Below are 18,721 nucleotides of genomic sequence, written 5' to 3'. Positions count from 1 at the left end.
AAACATAAATGCATAAACAATTTCAACCTTTGTATTGTTACAATGTTATATATTGTTATATATGTTATATATATTTAAATGAACAATGTGTCTTTCTCCATGTTTCTGCACCTGGACATCACTGTTTATTCATCAGCAAAAGTCTGCTGGATGAAGCTGAACACATAGATCTCACAAGTCATTCTCACAAGTCATTCTCTCTCTCTCTCTCTCTCTCTCTCTGCTAATGTAGATTGGGAAGTATCTTCAGTAGATCCAGTCTTACAGAGGAACAGACTTTCATCCTGACTTCAGCTCTGAAATCAAACCCGTCACACCTGAGAGAGCTGGACCTCATCGAGAATAATCTAAGAGACTCAGGAGTGAAGCACCTCAGTGATCTACTGAAGGACCCACAATTTAAGCTGGAGAAACTACAGTTAGTGTCATTATACTGTACAGCAATTACAGTGTGACTGAAGTTTATTTATTTGAAGACAGCAGGGCTTATGTTACATTGGTTATAGCAGTGCACTTTCTGGGTTTCCCTATTGCTCACATTTGTATGTGTATTTTTTATTTAGTCAGTAATTGTTTAATTTCCGCCGTTTGATACAATGTTCTGATTTTGTACATGCAGAAATCTGCCTTTTCAACAGAGAATAATGAAGAGAGACGTCAAATAAATAGCTTAAAATGTAAGAGAAGAAAGAGTGTCTTCCAGCCCACAGAACTAGTGTGACTGGGTTTCAGAACAGACTATTGGAAACTAAATGCTGCTGTAGCTCTTCAATAAGATGATCATCATAGATGTGAACTATTGTTATTTCTCTGTCTTCAGTCTGTTAGGATGCAGGATTACAGAGGAACAGATTCTCATCCTGACTTCAGCTCTGAAATCAAACCCGTCACACCTGAGAGAGCTGAACCTGAGCAGGAATAATCTAGGAGACTCAGGAGTGAAGCACCTCAGTGATCTACTGAAGGACCCACAATTCAAGCTGGAGAAACTACAGTTAGTGTCATTATACTGTACAGCAATTACAGTGTGACTGAAGTTTATTTCATTGGTTATAGCAGTGCACTTTCTGGGTTTCCCTATTGCTCCCTATTGCTTTTTTTATCTATTTAGTAACTGTTTAATTTCCAGCATCGGTTGCTGACAAAAATAAATGTCCTAAATAAAATGCACATCTGCAAACCTGACCTTACCTGACTAGGCAACTGTAGAATTTTATCATTGTAATAAAAAAACGCAATTTGGCATAATTTTAACATGCTGCTATTTAGCATACTACTAATTAATGCCTATTGCACTTTCTTTGTTTGCAAAAAGAAAGAAAGCTAGAGTAAAATAAGTCATTCACATTATAGGCTAATTAACTCTATGCACTATCATGTCAGGGTGACAACTAGGACGAGCCTGTTCTGAAGACTCCCGTTAATTATCACATGTGAAGAGAACAAGTCTTTTTCAGGCCAACAGTGCAATTCATTTTATACCAGCAGGCCTAATAATCATACAAGAAACTAACTATGGATAGTTATTACAGTCTCGATATTACAGAGATGCGACTCTTTTTATTCCAAAATTTGCTGCAAGTCCCCCGGACAACAGTGCAACATGCATGTTCATATTTTAATTGTCCATAACAACCCAACTATTCTCCGAGTGGTAGGCTACAATGACTGGCAGTTTTTAAATATAACTAATATCGAAACAAAATAACCCTGGCAGTCTCATCTACAAAGCGTTTAGGCCTCCTTCAATACTGACAGCTTGACTCATAGCTTGCAGGTTTGCTTAGTGAACTACCATACGAGACACGACATGGGAGATCATCAAATTATTTCAAAGTCAAGTCAAGTCAAGTCACATTTATTTATATAGCGCTTTTTACAATACAGATTGTATCAAAGCAGCTTCACAGTGATAACATGAAAATAATACAACACAGATCAATAATATTGTTGGATATTAAATGTCCCCAACTAAGCAAGCCAAAAGCAAGGCAACAGTGGCAAGGAACCAAAACTCCATCAGGTGATTGAATGGAGAAAAAAATCTTGGGAGAACCCAGGCTCAGTCGGGGGCCAGTTCTCCTCTGGCCAACGAAAGAACAGTGATTACAAAACAAATTGGATCGAAACATTAAGAGAATTGTCCATTTCCATCTGTTTGGAAGTCTAAGTAATCACGCCGGTTCGGAGACAAGATGTTGAGAATCAGTGCCGATGGCTGTCGTGTCGATGAGGCCGGCAATTAAGGATGAGTCGGGAAGGATCCAGGCGTAGGTCCACCATAGAGGGTCACTCGGGATAAACAGAGAAACTGATATTAGCGTAGACGCCAGGATTCTTTTGATGTACCAAGTACATCAGGATTTACGGGACGTGTTCCCAGTTCCGGCTGATCTAAACTATGCAGCCTAATTTGAATTTAGGAAGTCTATAGTGTGTTATGTGTATGCTAGGCCAAAGAGATGTGTTTTTAGTCTAGATTTGAACTGACAGAGTGTGTCTGCTTCCCGGACAATGTTAGGAAGATTGTTCCAGAGTTTTGGTGCTAAATAGGAAAAGGATCTACCACCAGCAGTCTATTTTGATATTCTAGGTATTATCAACTGGCCTGAGTTTTGAGATCGCAATAGACGTGAAGGACTATAATCCGTTAAGAGCTCGCTTAAGTACTGCGGAGCTAAACCATTTATTGCTTTATAAGTCATCAAGTGTTAGACAGTATTCTAGGCTGTTACGTGTGGAAGTTTTTTGTCCAATAATTAGAATCTCTGTGTTTTCAGAATTTAGTAGTAGGAAATTACTAGTCATCCAATTTTTTATATCAGCAATGCATTCCGTTAATTTTGTGAGTTGGCAAGTTTCGTTAGGTTTTGAAGAAATATACAGCTGGGTATCATTAGCATAACAGTGACATTTGATTCTATGACATTTCATTAAATTGATAGACTTTAGCTAGCTATTTGTTAACAGTAACACATATTAACATCTTGAATGCTAAGATTTACATGCTCCTTCATCCAAAGCAATAGAAAATAATGAAATCAGTCGACACTCAAACAAAATGCTCCACTCTTCTCCACAATGGTAACCCACTGTAATTTAAATGGTTTAATAATTCCAATGTAATTTAACATTAAACACTATTACACAATATCAAGTCTTCCCCTTTTCTAAATTTCTCAAAAAAACATAAAATAACACTTCATTTTAACATTTATTCTCTCTTAATTCAACCATATGCAAAGCATGCTGGGAACTAAAAGGACTGCTCAGTTTCAGTTAATGCCACACAAATCAATCATGTAATCCAACACAAACGGATTAAGTAAACTTAAAGGGTTAGTTCACCCAAAAATGAAAATTAAGTCATTAATTACTCACCCCCATGCTGTACCAACCATGTAAGACCTTCGTTCATCTTTGGAACACAAATGAAGATATTTTTGATTAAATTTGAGAGCTGGATCACTCCTCCATAGACTTCCTATGGGACTAGCACTTGACGGCCCATAAAGTCATTAAAGAAAATGTTTAAATATTCCATGTGCCTACAGCAGCTTAATTATAAGTTTATCAAGCGACGAGAAAACTTTTTGTGCGAAAAAACAACAACATAAATAACGACTTTATTCGACTATTCCATTACTTATGGGCCTTGAGACGAGAATTGAAGAGATTTCCAGAACGCATGCGCGAGAACTGAGCTGAGGACGTTCTTCTTCGACTACTTCTTGTTACCGGCTGCTCGCCGCTTAGGAGTATTACCGCCACCTAACGTATAAGATGATGATCCATATATAAGGCACTCTGGATTGTAAGCACAGCACTGTCGTATTTGAGAAGATTAAAGGCTTTTAAGTGCACCGTATAGTGTGGAAAATACGGTAATTGAAACGCGTATGTAAACTTATAATTGAGCCGCTGTAGGCACATGGAATATTTAAACATTTTCTTTAATGACTTAATGGGCTGTCAAGTGCTAGTCCCTTAGGAAGTCTACGAAGGAGTGATCCAGCTCTCAAATTTAATCAAAAATATCTTCATTTGTGTTCCGAATATGATCGAAGGTCTTACGGGGTTGGTACAGCATGGGGGTGAGTAATTAATGACTTAATTTTCATTTTTGGGTGAACTAACCCTTTAAGTTGTTCATAGATTTAAGCAGATTGAACACAATAAAATTAAGTTCAGGCAAAATGGCAGTCGGCTCGCACTATACTGCCACCCTCTGGATGTACACATTTTTTTACTTAACATAAATGGTTTGTATTTAGACAACACATTAGGATTTTGTACTGTTAAGTTGAGACACAATTACATAGACCTTAATAGAAAAAAAAACATTTAAAGTCAAAAAACACAATCATTATATGTAAACTACTGTATATATATACATATATATTATGTAAAGTGCACAACCTTCCTAATTCATTTTTTGAGTGTACTCGCCAAGACGGGCGTTTTTACATAATTTTGTGTGAATTTGTCCATTCAAGCACAAGACGTGAAAGGGAATTCAGTTCATTATTTGCGCGTTGTCTGAGACGCTGGTTTTCGGGCATGCTTTGGATGTTTGTTTTCATGAAACTTCTTGACCTCCAAACGTCCTGTAATAATGTCCTACAACTCCCTGCCACCAACTCCCTACCACCCCCAGCAGCATCACACCCCTTACGGATGACTTTTGTCCGTGAAGGGGCAAAACCAACAAAGAGCAGCTCTACACCTTTAGATCGAGACCAGCTGCGCTTGGCCCGCGACTGGAAAATGCTAGCTGACATTGGTCGGCAACTTGTGTTTCCTCCAGAGATCGCAACCACCACCCTAAGACCTGACATGGTGCTCTGGTCCCGTTCGCTCAAGAAGGCCTTCATTATTGAGCTCACAGTACCCTGGGAGGACTCAGTAGATGAGGCTTATGAGCGGAAACATCTGCGCTATGCTGAGCTAGCTGCCGAAGCACGGCGTCATGGATGGAACACAGAAATCCGACCAGTGGAGGTGGGCTGCAGAGGCTTTGTGGCAACATCTACAATCAGACTGCTTAGAGACCTGGGAATTAAGGGCCAGAGTCAGCGTTCGGCAATCAGAGCTGTATCGGAGGCGGCAGAAGTCAGCAGTCAGTGGCTCTGGATAAAGAGAAAAGACCCCAGCTGGGCCCCGAAGTGAGAGGGTCAGGAGGTATGCGGTCAACAATGTTTGACTCAGGGAGGAGGACGCCCCTGCCAAGCATAGTCCAATGGGATGTTGCCTGTCAACAACAAGGCAACTCCCATGTCTAATTGGGAATGGGACGCAAGCGCAGGTTTGATCACCCTGTCGCTGGCCGCCTTTGGAGAGGGTGTATAGTGTGAAAGGCCGAAACACCCTATGAACCAAAGGTACACTACTGACGATGCGATCCCCAAATTTATGAGGCTCACTGTTCATGAACTCTTGAGAGTGCTTGCACAAAGGTTAGGAACATCTTATCTTGTGTTCTTGGAATCTGAATTTCTGGACCTGTCCAGTGACTACTGAGAAAGATCAGTTGACAACAGGGGAAAGTCCTTGGGGCAGCACGGAGAGACGGCTGACAGGAGGGAATAGACCCCTTTGGGACAGTCATGGGTTAGCTTCCCATTTCTGTAGTTTCTCATGCTTCGCAGTATGTTGGAAACACCCGCCTTAGCTACAAAAAGGCAACATATGAGAATACCCCTAGAGTCTGCGAGAGCGGGGGCGGAAGAAGACTCATTGACTGATACCATGGTAACGACTGGACTGGAAACGACTACGAGTAATGAGAGCACAGCACAAGAAAACACCACAGCAACTGTGACAAGTTCCGCTGCAACAGCTGGCCACAAGGAGATGCAGGTATGTGTCTGCGGGTGGAGGAAAGTTACATCATACCATGGGTTGAGGATCCACCAGGGGAAGAAGGGGTGTTTGGGTATAGAGAGACAGAGGCCTCGCATTGATCACTTTCTGCGAAAGCGACCAAATCAGTCGAGTGAAGCACAGCAACTGGACGCAAACCATAGTTTGCAGTGCATCAGTACCGCTGTCATGGAAGATGTAAACCCAAGCACCGAAGTAACAACTGAGGTGGAACCAACAACAGGAGTGGAAATCACCCATCCCCCCAGACCTGTAGTCGAGAGGAGACTACTAGGGCACAGACCGTGTGTGAAGTGGCCTGGTGCCAGTGACAAGAAGCTGTGGGAAACAGTGAATACTGACCTTACCTTGACCCTCGAGAAACTTCGAGGCACAGTGGAGAAGAAGTTAGAGAGCATGGGCAACATCATTTATGAGTACGGGGTAGAAAGCTTTGGAGTGCAAGAGGCAAAAGGCAGGAGGAAGGTCCCAACCCCACCAGTTTCCAGGAGGCAACAAGAAATCAAGCGCCTCGTTCAAGAAAGGAGACAGCTTAAAAAACAGTGGAAGAAGGCCTCGGAAGTAGAAAAGGAGGGCATAGAGGCACTTCAGGCTGACATCAAAACCCGGTTGGCGTCTCTCCGTAGAGCAGAGAACCTACGGAAACGCAGAAGGAAGAATGAGCAAACTAGAACCCGTTTCTATAAAGATCCCTTCAAGTTCCTTAAAAGTCTCTTCACAGAGGAAAAAAGTGGAGCTCTAAAAACAACAAAGAAAGATCTAGAGGAGTACCTGAGAACAACAAACTTTGACTCAAAGCGACATGAGCATCTGGCCATCCCATCAGATATTCCACCCATTGAACCCCCAGAATATCATATTGAGACCAGTCCTCCGACATGGAAAGAGGTGGAAAACATAGTTCGACGGGCAAGAACAGCATCAGCCCCGGGGCCAAATGGAGTCCCGTACAAAGTGTATAGGAACGCACCAGACGTCCTGAGGTTCCTCTGGAGACTTATGAGAACAGCTTGGCAAAAGAAGAAAATACGCAAAGTGTGGCGCAGGGCAGGCGGGGTCCTGATCCCTAAGGAGAAGGATGCAGAGACTATCAGCCAATTCCGCCCAATCTCCTTACTGAATGTCGAGGGTAAAATCTTCTTTAAGGTCATTGCTCAGAGGATGGCCGAGTTCCTTCAAAAGAATGCGTATGTCGATACATCTGTACAGAAGGCAGGAATATCAGGGTTCTCTGGCTGCTTGGAACATTCCAGCATGATCTGGCACCAGATTCAGATGGCCAAAGTGGAGAAAAGGGACCTCCATGTAGTCTTCTTAGACCTCGCCAATGCATTTGGCTCTGTGCCCCATGAACTACTGTGGTCTGCCTTCAGATTTTTCCACATACCGGACACCATCACAACCCTGGTGAGGTCGTACTTCCAGGATCTGCAGTTCTGCTTCACCACCTCAGAGTTCACCACCTCATGGCAGACCCTGAATGTAGGTATAATGGCAGGGTGTACCATTTCTCCATTGGCATTTATAATGGCAATGGAGGTGATCATCAGAGCCTCAAGATGGGTTGTTGGTGGACAGCGAGTCAACTCTGGTTACCGCCTCCCTCCACTCAGAGCCTACATGGATGACATTACAACATTGACCACCACTGTTCCATGCACCAGGAGACTGCTCAGAAAGCTCGAGGAGAACATCAGCTGGGCCCGTATGAAGATTAAACCATCCAAGTCACGCAGCATCTCAATTGTGAAGGGAAAACTCTCTAAACTGAAATTCTTCATCGGGCATGATCAAATCCCAACAGTGTCTGAGCAGCCAGTAAAAAGCCTTGGAAGGTGGTATGATGCAAGCCTGAAGGACAAAGACCAGGTGCAACAACTGCGCAAAGACATCAGTAGTAGCCTACAGGCCATCGACAACACCCAGCTACCTGGAAAGTTAAAGGCCTGGTGTCTGCAGTTTGGTCTCCTACCCCGGGTGTTGTGGCCCCTAGTAGTGTATGAGGTTCCAATCTCAACAGTGGAGAAGATGGAAAGAGGAGTCACAGGATATCTAAAGAAGTGGCTCGGAGTTCCACGATGCCTTACCACCATAGGCCTCTATGGAGATGGTGTCCTCAAGCTGCCCCTCACCAGTCTAACAGAGGAATTCAAGTGTGCAAAAACCAGGCTTCAGATGACGCTGAATGAATCTCGAGACCTAGTGGTGAGCAACAACGCACCGACCTTGGCAACCGGGCGCAAGTGGAGGCCAGGAAAAGCAGTCCAGGAGGCAACAGCAGCCCTTAAACATGCTGACATATTGGGTCATGTTCAGCATGGGAGAGGAGGCCTTGGGCTAACTAGCCATGCTGTTTGGAGTAAGGCCACTGCACCAGAGCGGCGGAAGATGGTAGTGCAGGAAGTACGCCAGCAGGAGGAGGCTGCAAGGTGGGCAAAGGCAGTCTCTCTTGCCAAACAGGGACAGTGGACTCGATGGGATAGTGTGGAGAAGAGGAAGGTCAGCTGGAAGGATCTGTGGGCTATGGAAGCGAGGCGATTGAGTTTTTCCATCAGAGCAACATATGACGTCCTTCCAACACCAGTTAATCTTCACCAATGGTATGGTGAAGATCCGGAGTGTGCCCTCTGTTCCATGCCAGCCAACCTCAGGCACATTCTCACAGGGTGTAAAACAAGCCTCACCCAAGGACGCTACACTTGGCGTCACAACCAAGTTCTAAAAACCCTTGCGTCCGCCCTGGAGAACAAGCGAGCTGCCACCAACTCCCTACCACCCCCAGCAGCATCACACCCCTTACGGATGACTTTTGTCCGTGAAGGGGCAAAACCAACAAAGAGCAGCTCTACACCTTTAGATCGAGACCAGCTGCGCTTGGCCCGCGACTGGAAAATGCTAGCTGACATTGGTCGGCAACTTGTGTTTCCTCCAGAGATCGCAACCACCACCCTAAGACCTGACATGGTGCTCTGGTCCCGTTCGCTCAAGAAGGCCTTCATTATTGAGCTCACAGTACCCTGGGAGGACTCAGTAGATGAGGCTTATGAGCGGAAACATCTGCGCTATGCTGAGCTAGCTGCCGAAGCACGGCGTCATGGATGGAACACAGAAATCCGACCAGTGGAGGTGGGCTGCAGAGGCTTTGTGGCAACATCTACAATCAGACTGCTTAGAGACCTGGGAATTAAGGGCCAGAGTCAGCGTTCGGCAATCAGAGCTGTATCGGAGGCGGCAGAAGTCAGCAGTCAGTGGCTCTGGATAAAGAGAAAAGACCCCAGCTGGGCCCCGAAGTGAGAGGGTCAGGAGGTATGCGGTCAACAATGTTTGACTCAGGGAGGAGGACGCCCCTGCCAAGCATAGTCCAATGAGATGTTGCCTGTCAACAACAAGGCAACTCCCATGTCTAATTGGGAATGGGACGCAAGCGCAGGTTTGATCACCCTGTCGCTGGCCGCCTTTGGAGAGGGTGTATAGTGTGAAAGGCCGAAACACCCTATGAACCAAAGGTACACTACTGACGATGCGATCCCCAAATTTATGAGGCTCACTGTTCATGAACTCTTGAGAGTGCTTGCACAAAGGTTAGGAACATCTTATCTTTAGGGCCCAAGCCCTGAAAGGGCGAAGGCCCTATTGTTTTCCTTGGGATTATTATTCTTTAGTATTATTATTATTTTGCTACCTTTTGGGCACTTTTGGGGCCCTTAACGTGCTCGAAAACTCTTGAAACTTTGCACACGGGTCAGAACCCGCGGCCATCAGAGCCGGGCTGAAGATGGTACCCGGGCGTGGCAGGGCAGCTCGTCAGCGCCCCCTGGAACGGGGTCCGAACACTTGGTCCATAACTCAAACACGCTTGTATGTAATAATATGAAACTCGGTACACACGTTGATCTCATCGTTTCATCTATACCTCGCGCTCTTACTTTTTACCCCAGCCCAACAGGAATTTGGCTATTGAGGTTTGTTTGTAAAACGCTCGCAATGGAATGTCAAATACTCCTCCTAGAGCTTTGATCCACATTCGACGAAACTCGGTCAGCGTGAAGTCAAGACATTGAGGATGAAAGTTTGCGAGGGGATTTTTTATATCTCGAACGGTTTGTCCGTGGCGAGGAAACGAAATCATGGCGAGAAACGTGAAACAGGAAGTGTGTTATAACTTCAGCATACATTAACTGATCTTGATGAAACTTCAGCAGTGTGTTCGCTGTAAGAGGACGATCACATGGATGTGACTATTGTGAGTCAAAGTTATAGCGCCACCAACTGGCAGCAGGAAGTGTGTCACTTTCAAAATGCTTAGATATCACCCTTTTATTTTTACCCGATTTGCTTCAAACTTCATATGTATAATGTAAACATACGGCAGATGTAGACCTGTGAATGGATTCTTGATATCTTTGAAACTGTTGCCGTGGCGACGCATCAAACTTTACCCTTCTTTTAGGATGCTTTTAGGATGCTTTTGAGACCCTTAGCATGCTTCAAATTGCATGAAACTCGACAGACACATCACATTTATTAGCCAGTAGACATGTGCAAAGTTGCAGAAACGGGCGTGGTGAGGGCTCAGTAGCGCCACCTTTTGACAAAAGTGGGGTGGTTAGTTTTAACTAGAGTTACAAAAATTGGTATGTATATTGTACTCCTCGAGCCGGACAACTTTCTAATTGACACTTATTAGCTAGGACCCACAGAAACTCAGATATTTTTGTTTGAATATGGCCACTCTGAGCCTTTGGCTGGCTGGCTGGCTGGCTGTCTGTGTGTGTGTGTGTGTGTGTGTGCAGGGGGAGGGGGCTTAACCATTTCACTGCTGTGTGTATGACCTGCATAAAGAAAATACATTTCTCAAGCCTGGTATTTTTTAAATAAGTTTTTATTTTTATTTTTTATAAGTAAAGGCATATAACTAGTTTAATTGTAGTGAATTGACAATAGTTTTATATAATTAGTTTATTAATCAGATTAACTTGGTCAATAAACTTGGTCTGAAAATTTGGTCCATAAATCAAACACACTTGCATGTAATAATATGAAACTTGGTACACATATAGATCTCATCGTTTCATATATACTTCACACTCTTACTTTTTACCCCAGCCCAACAGGAAGTTGGCTATTTAGGGTTGTGTTTAAAACACATGCAATGTAATTTAAATTATTGCTCCTAGAGCACTGAACCAAATTCGACGAAACTCGATCAGCGTGAAGTCAAGACATTAAGGATGAAAAAGTGCCACGGGATTTTTGATATCTCGAACGGTTTGGCCGTGGCGAGGAAACGAAATTATGGCGAGAAACATGGAACAGGATGTGTGTTATAACTTCAGCATACATTAACTGATCTTGATGAAACTTCAGCAGTGTTTTCGCTGTAAGAGACCGATCACATGGATGTGACTATTGTGAGTCAAAGTTATAGCGCCACCAACTGGCAGCAGGAAGTGTGTCACTTTCAAAATGCCGTGGCAACGAAACAAACTTTAACATTATTTTTTGATGCTTTTGGGACTCTTAGCTTGCTTGAAATTGCTTGAAACTCAACAGATACATCACATTTATTAGCCAATAGACATGTGCAACTATGGCAAAAGATTAAAGTAATGTCAAAAAAGTAAACACTAAAAGCCTCATATCTTCTAAAAATGTAATTATACATCATTTGTTTCTAAATTAAATTATACAAATATTATAACTTCCCCAATTTTTCCTTTTTTTTCATTTAAGAATTGTGTTTACGTTCAAAAACAGCCAGAATTGTTGTAAAATTCATAAAAAAATAATAATCTGAGTCATACGTAGTGCTATACTGCCCTCTTGTGTTCAATATCAGGTAGGCCTATTGTGTATATTCCCACCGGTTAATCAACGTGTGACTCCGCTGGGACTTGGGAGCTTTTAAATCGCTTACTTAAAACCGAAAGTCAAAATACGGATGTCCGCACAAGACATTAATGGTGTGGAGTAGAGCGAGCATTTTAAATAAATTCCTATTAAGTAGGATTGAACTAAACAGAAAGAATGTTCACTCTGTTCTGCTGGTTCCTCGCTGGTGGATCATATGATTACTTTGTCATAATCTATGACAAAAATGCTATTATAAACCATATTAATAATAGATAATACACATTGCTCTTATTTTTGAAAAATACATTCATGAAAAACAAGATAACAAAAATCATTAAAAAAAAATATAGCCATGGCTGCTATAAAGCAACATATAATTGAAAGGCAATTAATAATCTGTCATTACGTCACTGCATTATGATATTACGGCTCCAATACGGTGCAGCACAAAGCACTTATGTGCATCCCGAGCGGAGAATGATGTGCTTGAAGCCACATGAAGTTACAGCACATTGAGTCCGTATTGAAAAGTTCAAAGCACAAAGGAAATACATATTTATGAACAGTGTATTATACATTATCTATCTATGCAATAGTTTATTGAGCCTTTTCTTTTAAAGGTTTTAAATTTCAGTTACTGTGTGCGTGAAGAACAATTATAGTGCTCTGACTCTAGTGTTGTGATCTAACCGACAGCGTCCGACACCCGGTAGAAAGTAACACGATTAAGTTACAGCAATAAAGTCCAGCAAGAAAAAGTTTCTTCATTCGAAAATATAGACCTTTAGACCTTTATCTTAAAGATCCAGTATAATAGGATTAACATTGAATCATTGAAGATCGTTTCATCATTGACTGTAACCGAATGTGACGTGCTGTTTGAATGCTGAATGGAGAATGACTGACAGGCGCAGAGAGGGAAAAGTTTGTGTTCTTGAATTTAATGACTTAAATATTAATTTCTATATCACATAATAGCTTCAGAACACTAATAATACAGTACACAAAAACTTTATGGTACTTTAGAAAGTTTTTGTGCCTTTGTGCCTAACAGAATAGTATATGCACAATATAGAATTTGAATCAGCCTCGTCAAAGATGGCAGTGTCAGAGCCGATACCGATCCTGAGTATCTAATCGGCGCACTTCTTTTCAACAGTCAAATTGAAATTGAAATTGCTTGAAACTCAACAGATACATCACATTTATTAGCCAGTAGACGTGCAAAGTTTCAGAAACGGGCAATGTGCAAGGACTAAATAGCGCCACCTTTTGACAAAAGTGGGGTTGTTAGTTTTATCTACAGTTACAAAAATCGGTATATACATTGTACTCCTCAAGCCGGACAACTTTCTAATACATAGTCATTAGCTCGGACCAAGAGGAAGTCAGATATTTTGGTTTGAATATGGTGAGCCTCTCTCTGAGCCTACGTCCCTGTATGGCAAGCCCTTTTAACATTTAAAAGCTAAGTTTGCCTGTCCGGAATTAACATTGTAGATATCAACAACGTCTTTCTGTCTATTCGTAATTACATTTTGGATAGTTTGTATTATCATTTAAGACATCTGTAACATAATTGTGACTAGTCGAAATGACAGAGTATGGCAAGCCGTTTTAACATTTAATCATAAAAGGGCCAAAGCCTTCGGCACCGCTACCCGGGTGCCTTTAGGTAACTAAAGGAACCGGGGTTGCGGTGCCACCGGCTTGGGCCCGCCATCGCTGCTCGCAGCTATATTGTGTTCTTGGAATCTACAACAAAAAGGGATGCGCTGGATAAGCTCGTGCTCCACAGCTATATAGGCCTTACTAAATTTCCTTTACTATTCCACTAATTAGATACATTTGCTTCATACACAGCCTTCTTTATTATCACATTATACTCTCTGTTGTCAGTGTTTCTTCGTCTGGACACACACGCTGTACGCACACTAACTGGTATCAGTTGCTGGTATCAGAGCATTTTTATGAGTGCTCTGTGAAAAAGTAATTATTTAATGCCAATATTAAAAGGTTGAGGCATTCTTTCACAAAAACAAACGTATTGCATAAACTTTCCATTTGAAATTGAACTCAAACAATATGCTTAGTGATTACTAAAAAAAGTATTACCCACAACAATTTTGAGTGATTTTTAAAGCAAATATTCCACATGTACAGTTAATAAGACTTGTCCCGACTTTGGTAGTGGTGCGCATGGGGGAGGGAGCGGCCGCGCACTTGCTTGGGGCGCTACAAGAATCGCCCATAGCTGACTAGATTTGAGCTCGCTGATTGGCTACAGTTTATATCAAACATTTATTTATATCTTAAATCAGTGATTGGCTAAGCTGCTCCAGAGACCCGCCTTTCTGGGGCGATTTCTCCAGCGCCCCAGAGCTGATCACATGCACTACAGGAAGGGGACGTGTAGAAAAACCAGACATTTTGAATTTCTATTTTTATTTTTCACATATACTGGGTGCATTTAACGGTAACACTTTATAATAACTGCACGCTATAAATCATTAGTTAAGCATGAGTAAACAGTTAATTCATCATTTATAAAACATTAATAGACATTAATATGCAGTTTTAAATATAGCTATACATGCTTTTTTCTTGATTTATAAGCATATCTATAATGCATTTAATAATTGTATTTTCATACTTTGTTAATGATCAATTAATAATTTCTAAATGAAGTATAGCATCATTTACAAACCAGTTGTTTAAGAGTTGTCATTCATTCATAAGATCACTTAGAAAGTGTAAGTAAATGTAGTAAATACAGGTAGTTATAAAGCATTTAGTAGTGGTCAGTTAACTATTTTTGTGAGCTAATCTAAAGTGAGGACTATTCATGCTTTGTAAAGCATTTATAAAGGCGATTTAAAGACTCGTCAATCTTCTAAACAGTAAAATGTAACAAACACAACGCAGTGATACAGAACATAGAAATATTTAACAGCCTTTAAAAATGCTTTACAAGGCATGAATAGTCCTCACTTTAGATGAGCTCACGAACATAGTTAACTGACCACTACTAAATTCTTTATAACGACCCAGATTAACCCTTAATTACAGCATTAACACACTAAGTAACCATCACTATATGTCTGAATAATAAGATGTATGAATGTACATTTAAATAGTTTATTAATAATTTACTTACTCGCTCTAAGTAATCGTATGAACCACTGAAAACTCTTAAATAACTGGTTCATAAAAAATGCAATTCTTCATTTAGAAATGATAAATTGATCATTAGGGATGAAAATACAATTATTAAACAAATTATAGATATGCTTTTAAATCAAGAAGAAAGCATTTATAGCTGTATTTATGAACTGCTTATTAATGTCTATTAATGCTTTATGAATGATGAATTAATGGTTTACTCATGCTTAACTAATGATTATTAGCGTGTAGTTATTATAAAGTGTTACCCATGTAACATCTCAAACACACTAATATTGATCATTTGTATACATGATTTATGTATTTACTTAATTATTGCATTTAGCTCATAAACTCTGGTCTGGCTCATTGATGGGGGCGGCGCCCTAGCGCCCTCTAATGGCCAGCCACCCCTGGAGTACATGAGTACAGTATTGGTGCATCCCTCATCTCTCTTCCTCTCTCTGCTTTATTTGCTGATAAAGATGATGTGACTTTACAGAAAAAAGATTTTTTGTGTGTTTTTTATGTGTTTTTTTTATCTAGTTAGTAACTGTTTAATTTCCAGCATTTAATACAATGTACTGATTGTGTACATGCAGAAATCTGCCATTTTAACTGAGAATAAAGAAGAGAGACTTCAAATAAATAGCTAAAAATGAAAGAGATGAAACAGTGTCTTCCAGCGCACAAAGACTACTGTGACTGGGTTTCAGAACAGACTATTGGAAACTAAATGCTGCTGTAGCTCTGCGTATGTAACCCTCGTTCCCTGAGTACAGGGAACGGAGACGTGTTGTTGGGGAGTTCCCTGACTAATTGGGATCAAGCTAGGGAGCCTAATTACCTCTGATAGAATTAAAAACGAGCCAATAAAAATTGGCATGCTATCTTTGCATTCTTTGAGCCGCCTACTAACGCGGATATAAAAAGCGGAAGTAAACATTGCATTGACGCTATTTGCTAAGGAGCCGAACAGAGTCCAGACCTCTGCAAAGGTACAGCAACATGGCGAAGGGACGACACGTCTCCATTCCCTGTACTCAGGGAACGAGGGTTACATACGTAACCGAGACGTTCCCTTCCGTCCTGGGAACTCCAACGTGTCGTCGGGGAGTTCCCTGACGAATTGGGATCCCTAATAAAACGCCATGGTGCTGGCCCCTTCCAGCGCCTACCTACGTTACCCACGCAGTTTCAGAAATAACGGGAGCTAGCTAGGGAGTCACACTGCTGTTCCGCAAGACCCAAACAGTGACATTGGATAACACTGGGAAAGCATGCCCAACCCGAAGAAAGGGGAAGGGCACGCTGTGGAAGCCAGCCGCCTGATGAAGGCCTGGAATACACATATGTACTAGCCCAGGGGGATAGTGAAACATATGGCAGTCCCTGAGGTAGTCCCAATCCAAGGGAAGTAGAAGCGTACTCAACAGGGACGACAGAACGAGTCTGTCAAGGCGAAGACACGGCTGGACTGCACGTGGCATAATGGGTCACCGAAGAGACCACTGGACATAACACCCAGTCTACACAACAACTCCCTTAGAGGTAGTAGACCTGGCGCCTGGCGGTCCACCACGCCTGGCACCGGAGGGGTGATGGAGGAACTCACAAGGCTAACCAACGTAGGGCGCCAACGAAGCAGAAAGATGCACATTTCCGTCTGAGGCACGGAGTGGCATAGCAAGCCGACACAACCTATTCCCTCGCACCACTGGCCGTAGCGAGTACTCGGGAGGAAACAGGCTATAGAATCTAGCGAACGTGTTTGGTGTCGCCCAGCCCGCAGCTCTACAGATGTCTGTTAGCGAGGTGCCTTGAGCCAATGCCCAGGAGGCGGCAACACCTCTTGTGGAGTGAGCACGCAACCTGAGAGGACAAGGCTCACCGGTAGCTTCATTTGCTCGGGTGATAGCATCCACTAACCAGTGAGCTAACCTCTGCTTGGAGACAGCCTTCCCCTTCTGCTGGCCTCTGTAACAGACAAAGAGCTGGTCTGAAGTCCTGAAGCTTTGCGTTCTGTTAATGTAAACCCACAGGGCGCGGACTGGACAGAGAAAAGCTAGGGCTGGGTCTGCCTCCTCCTGGGGCAGCGCTTGCAGGTTCACTACCTTTTCCGCAAAGGGAGTGGTAGGGACTTTGGTCACATATCCGGGCTGAGGTCTCAATATTACATGAGAAAGGCCTGGCCCGAACTCTAGGCACGATTCATCGACCGAAAAAGCCTGCAGATCCCCGACCCTCTTAAAAGAGGCCAATGCCAACAGGAGCGCTTTCTTAATGGACAGGATATTCAGCTCCACTGTCAGCAAAGGCTGAAAGGGAGGACTTTGGAGAGCTCTCAATACCAGAGCTAGGTCCCAAGAGGGTACAGAGACAGATTTAACCTCCCAGCACCCTTAAGGAATCTGATGACCAGGTCGTGCTTCCCCACAGACTTACCTTCTACTACATCGTGATGTGCGGCTATTGCTGCAACATACACTTTGAGGGTGGAAGGGGACAGCCTACGCTCCAACCCATCTTGTAGGAAGGACAGCATAGAGGCGCCTCGTAGAGGGGGCTCTAACAGAAGTTATGGTGTTTACCACTGCCTGTGGTAGATCACCTAGAACCTCCATGTCCCGTCCAGGGACCAGACATGGAGTTTCCAGAGGTCTGGACGCGGGTGCCATAGAGTGCCATGTCTCTGAGAAAGAAGGTCCTTCCTCAGAGGAATCGGCCAAGGAGGGGCTGTCGTGAGGAGCATGAGTTCTGTGAACCAAGTCCTGGTGGGCCAATACAGCACCACTAACAGGATCTGCTCCTCGTCCTCCCTGACCTTGCACAGAGTCTGTGCAAGAAGGCTCACTGGGGGAAACGCATACTTGTGCAGGTCCCGGGGCCAGCTGAGAGCCAGGGCGTCCGTGCCAAGGGTCCCCTTGGACAGGGAGTAAAACCACTGGCAGTGGGTCAAGTCTGGAGAAGCAAACAGGTCTACCTGTGGGACTCCGAAAACACTCCAGATCAGCTGAACCGCCATTGTCCTGGCAGGGAAGGCAACCGTGAAAGCTCGTCTGCCACGCGGTTGAGCTCCCCTTGAACATGAATGGCACGAAGCGACCTCAGATGCTTCTGACTCCACAGGAGGAGGTGGGAGGCGAGTCACGACATGTGGCGGGAGCGTAGACCACCTTGGCGGTTGATGTACTCAACGGTCGCAGTGCTGTCCGTACGGACCAGTACGTGCTTGTCTTTGAGAAACCCCTTGAGGCAGCATAAAGCCAAGCGTACTGCTTGCAACTCTAGGCAGTTGATATGGCAATGCAGCTGGGGCCCCGTCCACAGACCCGAGACTGCATGCCCTTTGTACGTGGTCCCCCACCCCATGGCAGAAGCATCTGTGAAAATGCCTGGAAACCTCGACTAGGGGCACTCCGGCCTGAAGAAACACAGGATCCGACCACGGGGAGAAGGTTTGGCGACAGGGAAAAGGTTTCCCCCATGTTTCAGGGTTCTCAGTCTCGAATGTAGCATTGCCAGAGTTATATTCCCGCAATGAGAGCATGACTCATCCACAAACACTGCCTTAGCGTGTGCTGAGCCCAGACATGTGAGGCAGTGTTTATGGCCATCATCCTGAGGGAGAAATAGACCGCATCCAGAAACGCATGGGTGAGACTACATCCTGAAAAGGACGCAAACACACCGTGGAGCTCTTTTAGTGAAGAAAAAGAAAAAGTAGAAAAAAAGAAACTGGTCCCTTTAATTCTGAAGCGCCGAGGGATCAACGCCGCATACACCGCAGGAAACTGCAACCCGCGTGCTACACTTCTGATGC

General features: G+C 43.4%; 1 protein-coding gene across 1 annotated transcript in view; it reads left to right on the top strand.

The window, feature by feature from the left end:
- LOC120470595 (uncharacterized) overlaps positions 1-18,721 on the top strand; it is a 58,188-nt gene that overhangs the window by 34,974 nt on the left and 4,493 nt on the right. The window contains exons 3-4 of the mRNA XM_089117883.1: positions 233-418; positions 821-994. Of these exons, the coding sequence (XP_088974009.1) occupies positions 233-418; positions 821-994 (360 nt within the window). The remainder of the gene's footprint in view (positions 1-232; positions 419-820; positions 995-18,721) is intronic.

The sequence above is a fragment of the Pimephales promelas genome, chromosome 2, assembly GCF_988280905.1.
Source record: "Pimephales promelas chromosome 2, fPimPro1.hap1.1, whole genome shotgun sequence".
NCBI classification, from domain to species: domain Eukaryota; kingdom Metazoa; phylum Chordata; class Actinopteri; order Cypriniformes; family Leuciscidae; genus Pimephales; species Pimephales promelas.
This window is presented reverse-complemented; position numbering and strand designations above follow the sequence as displayed.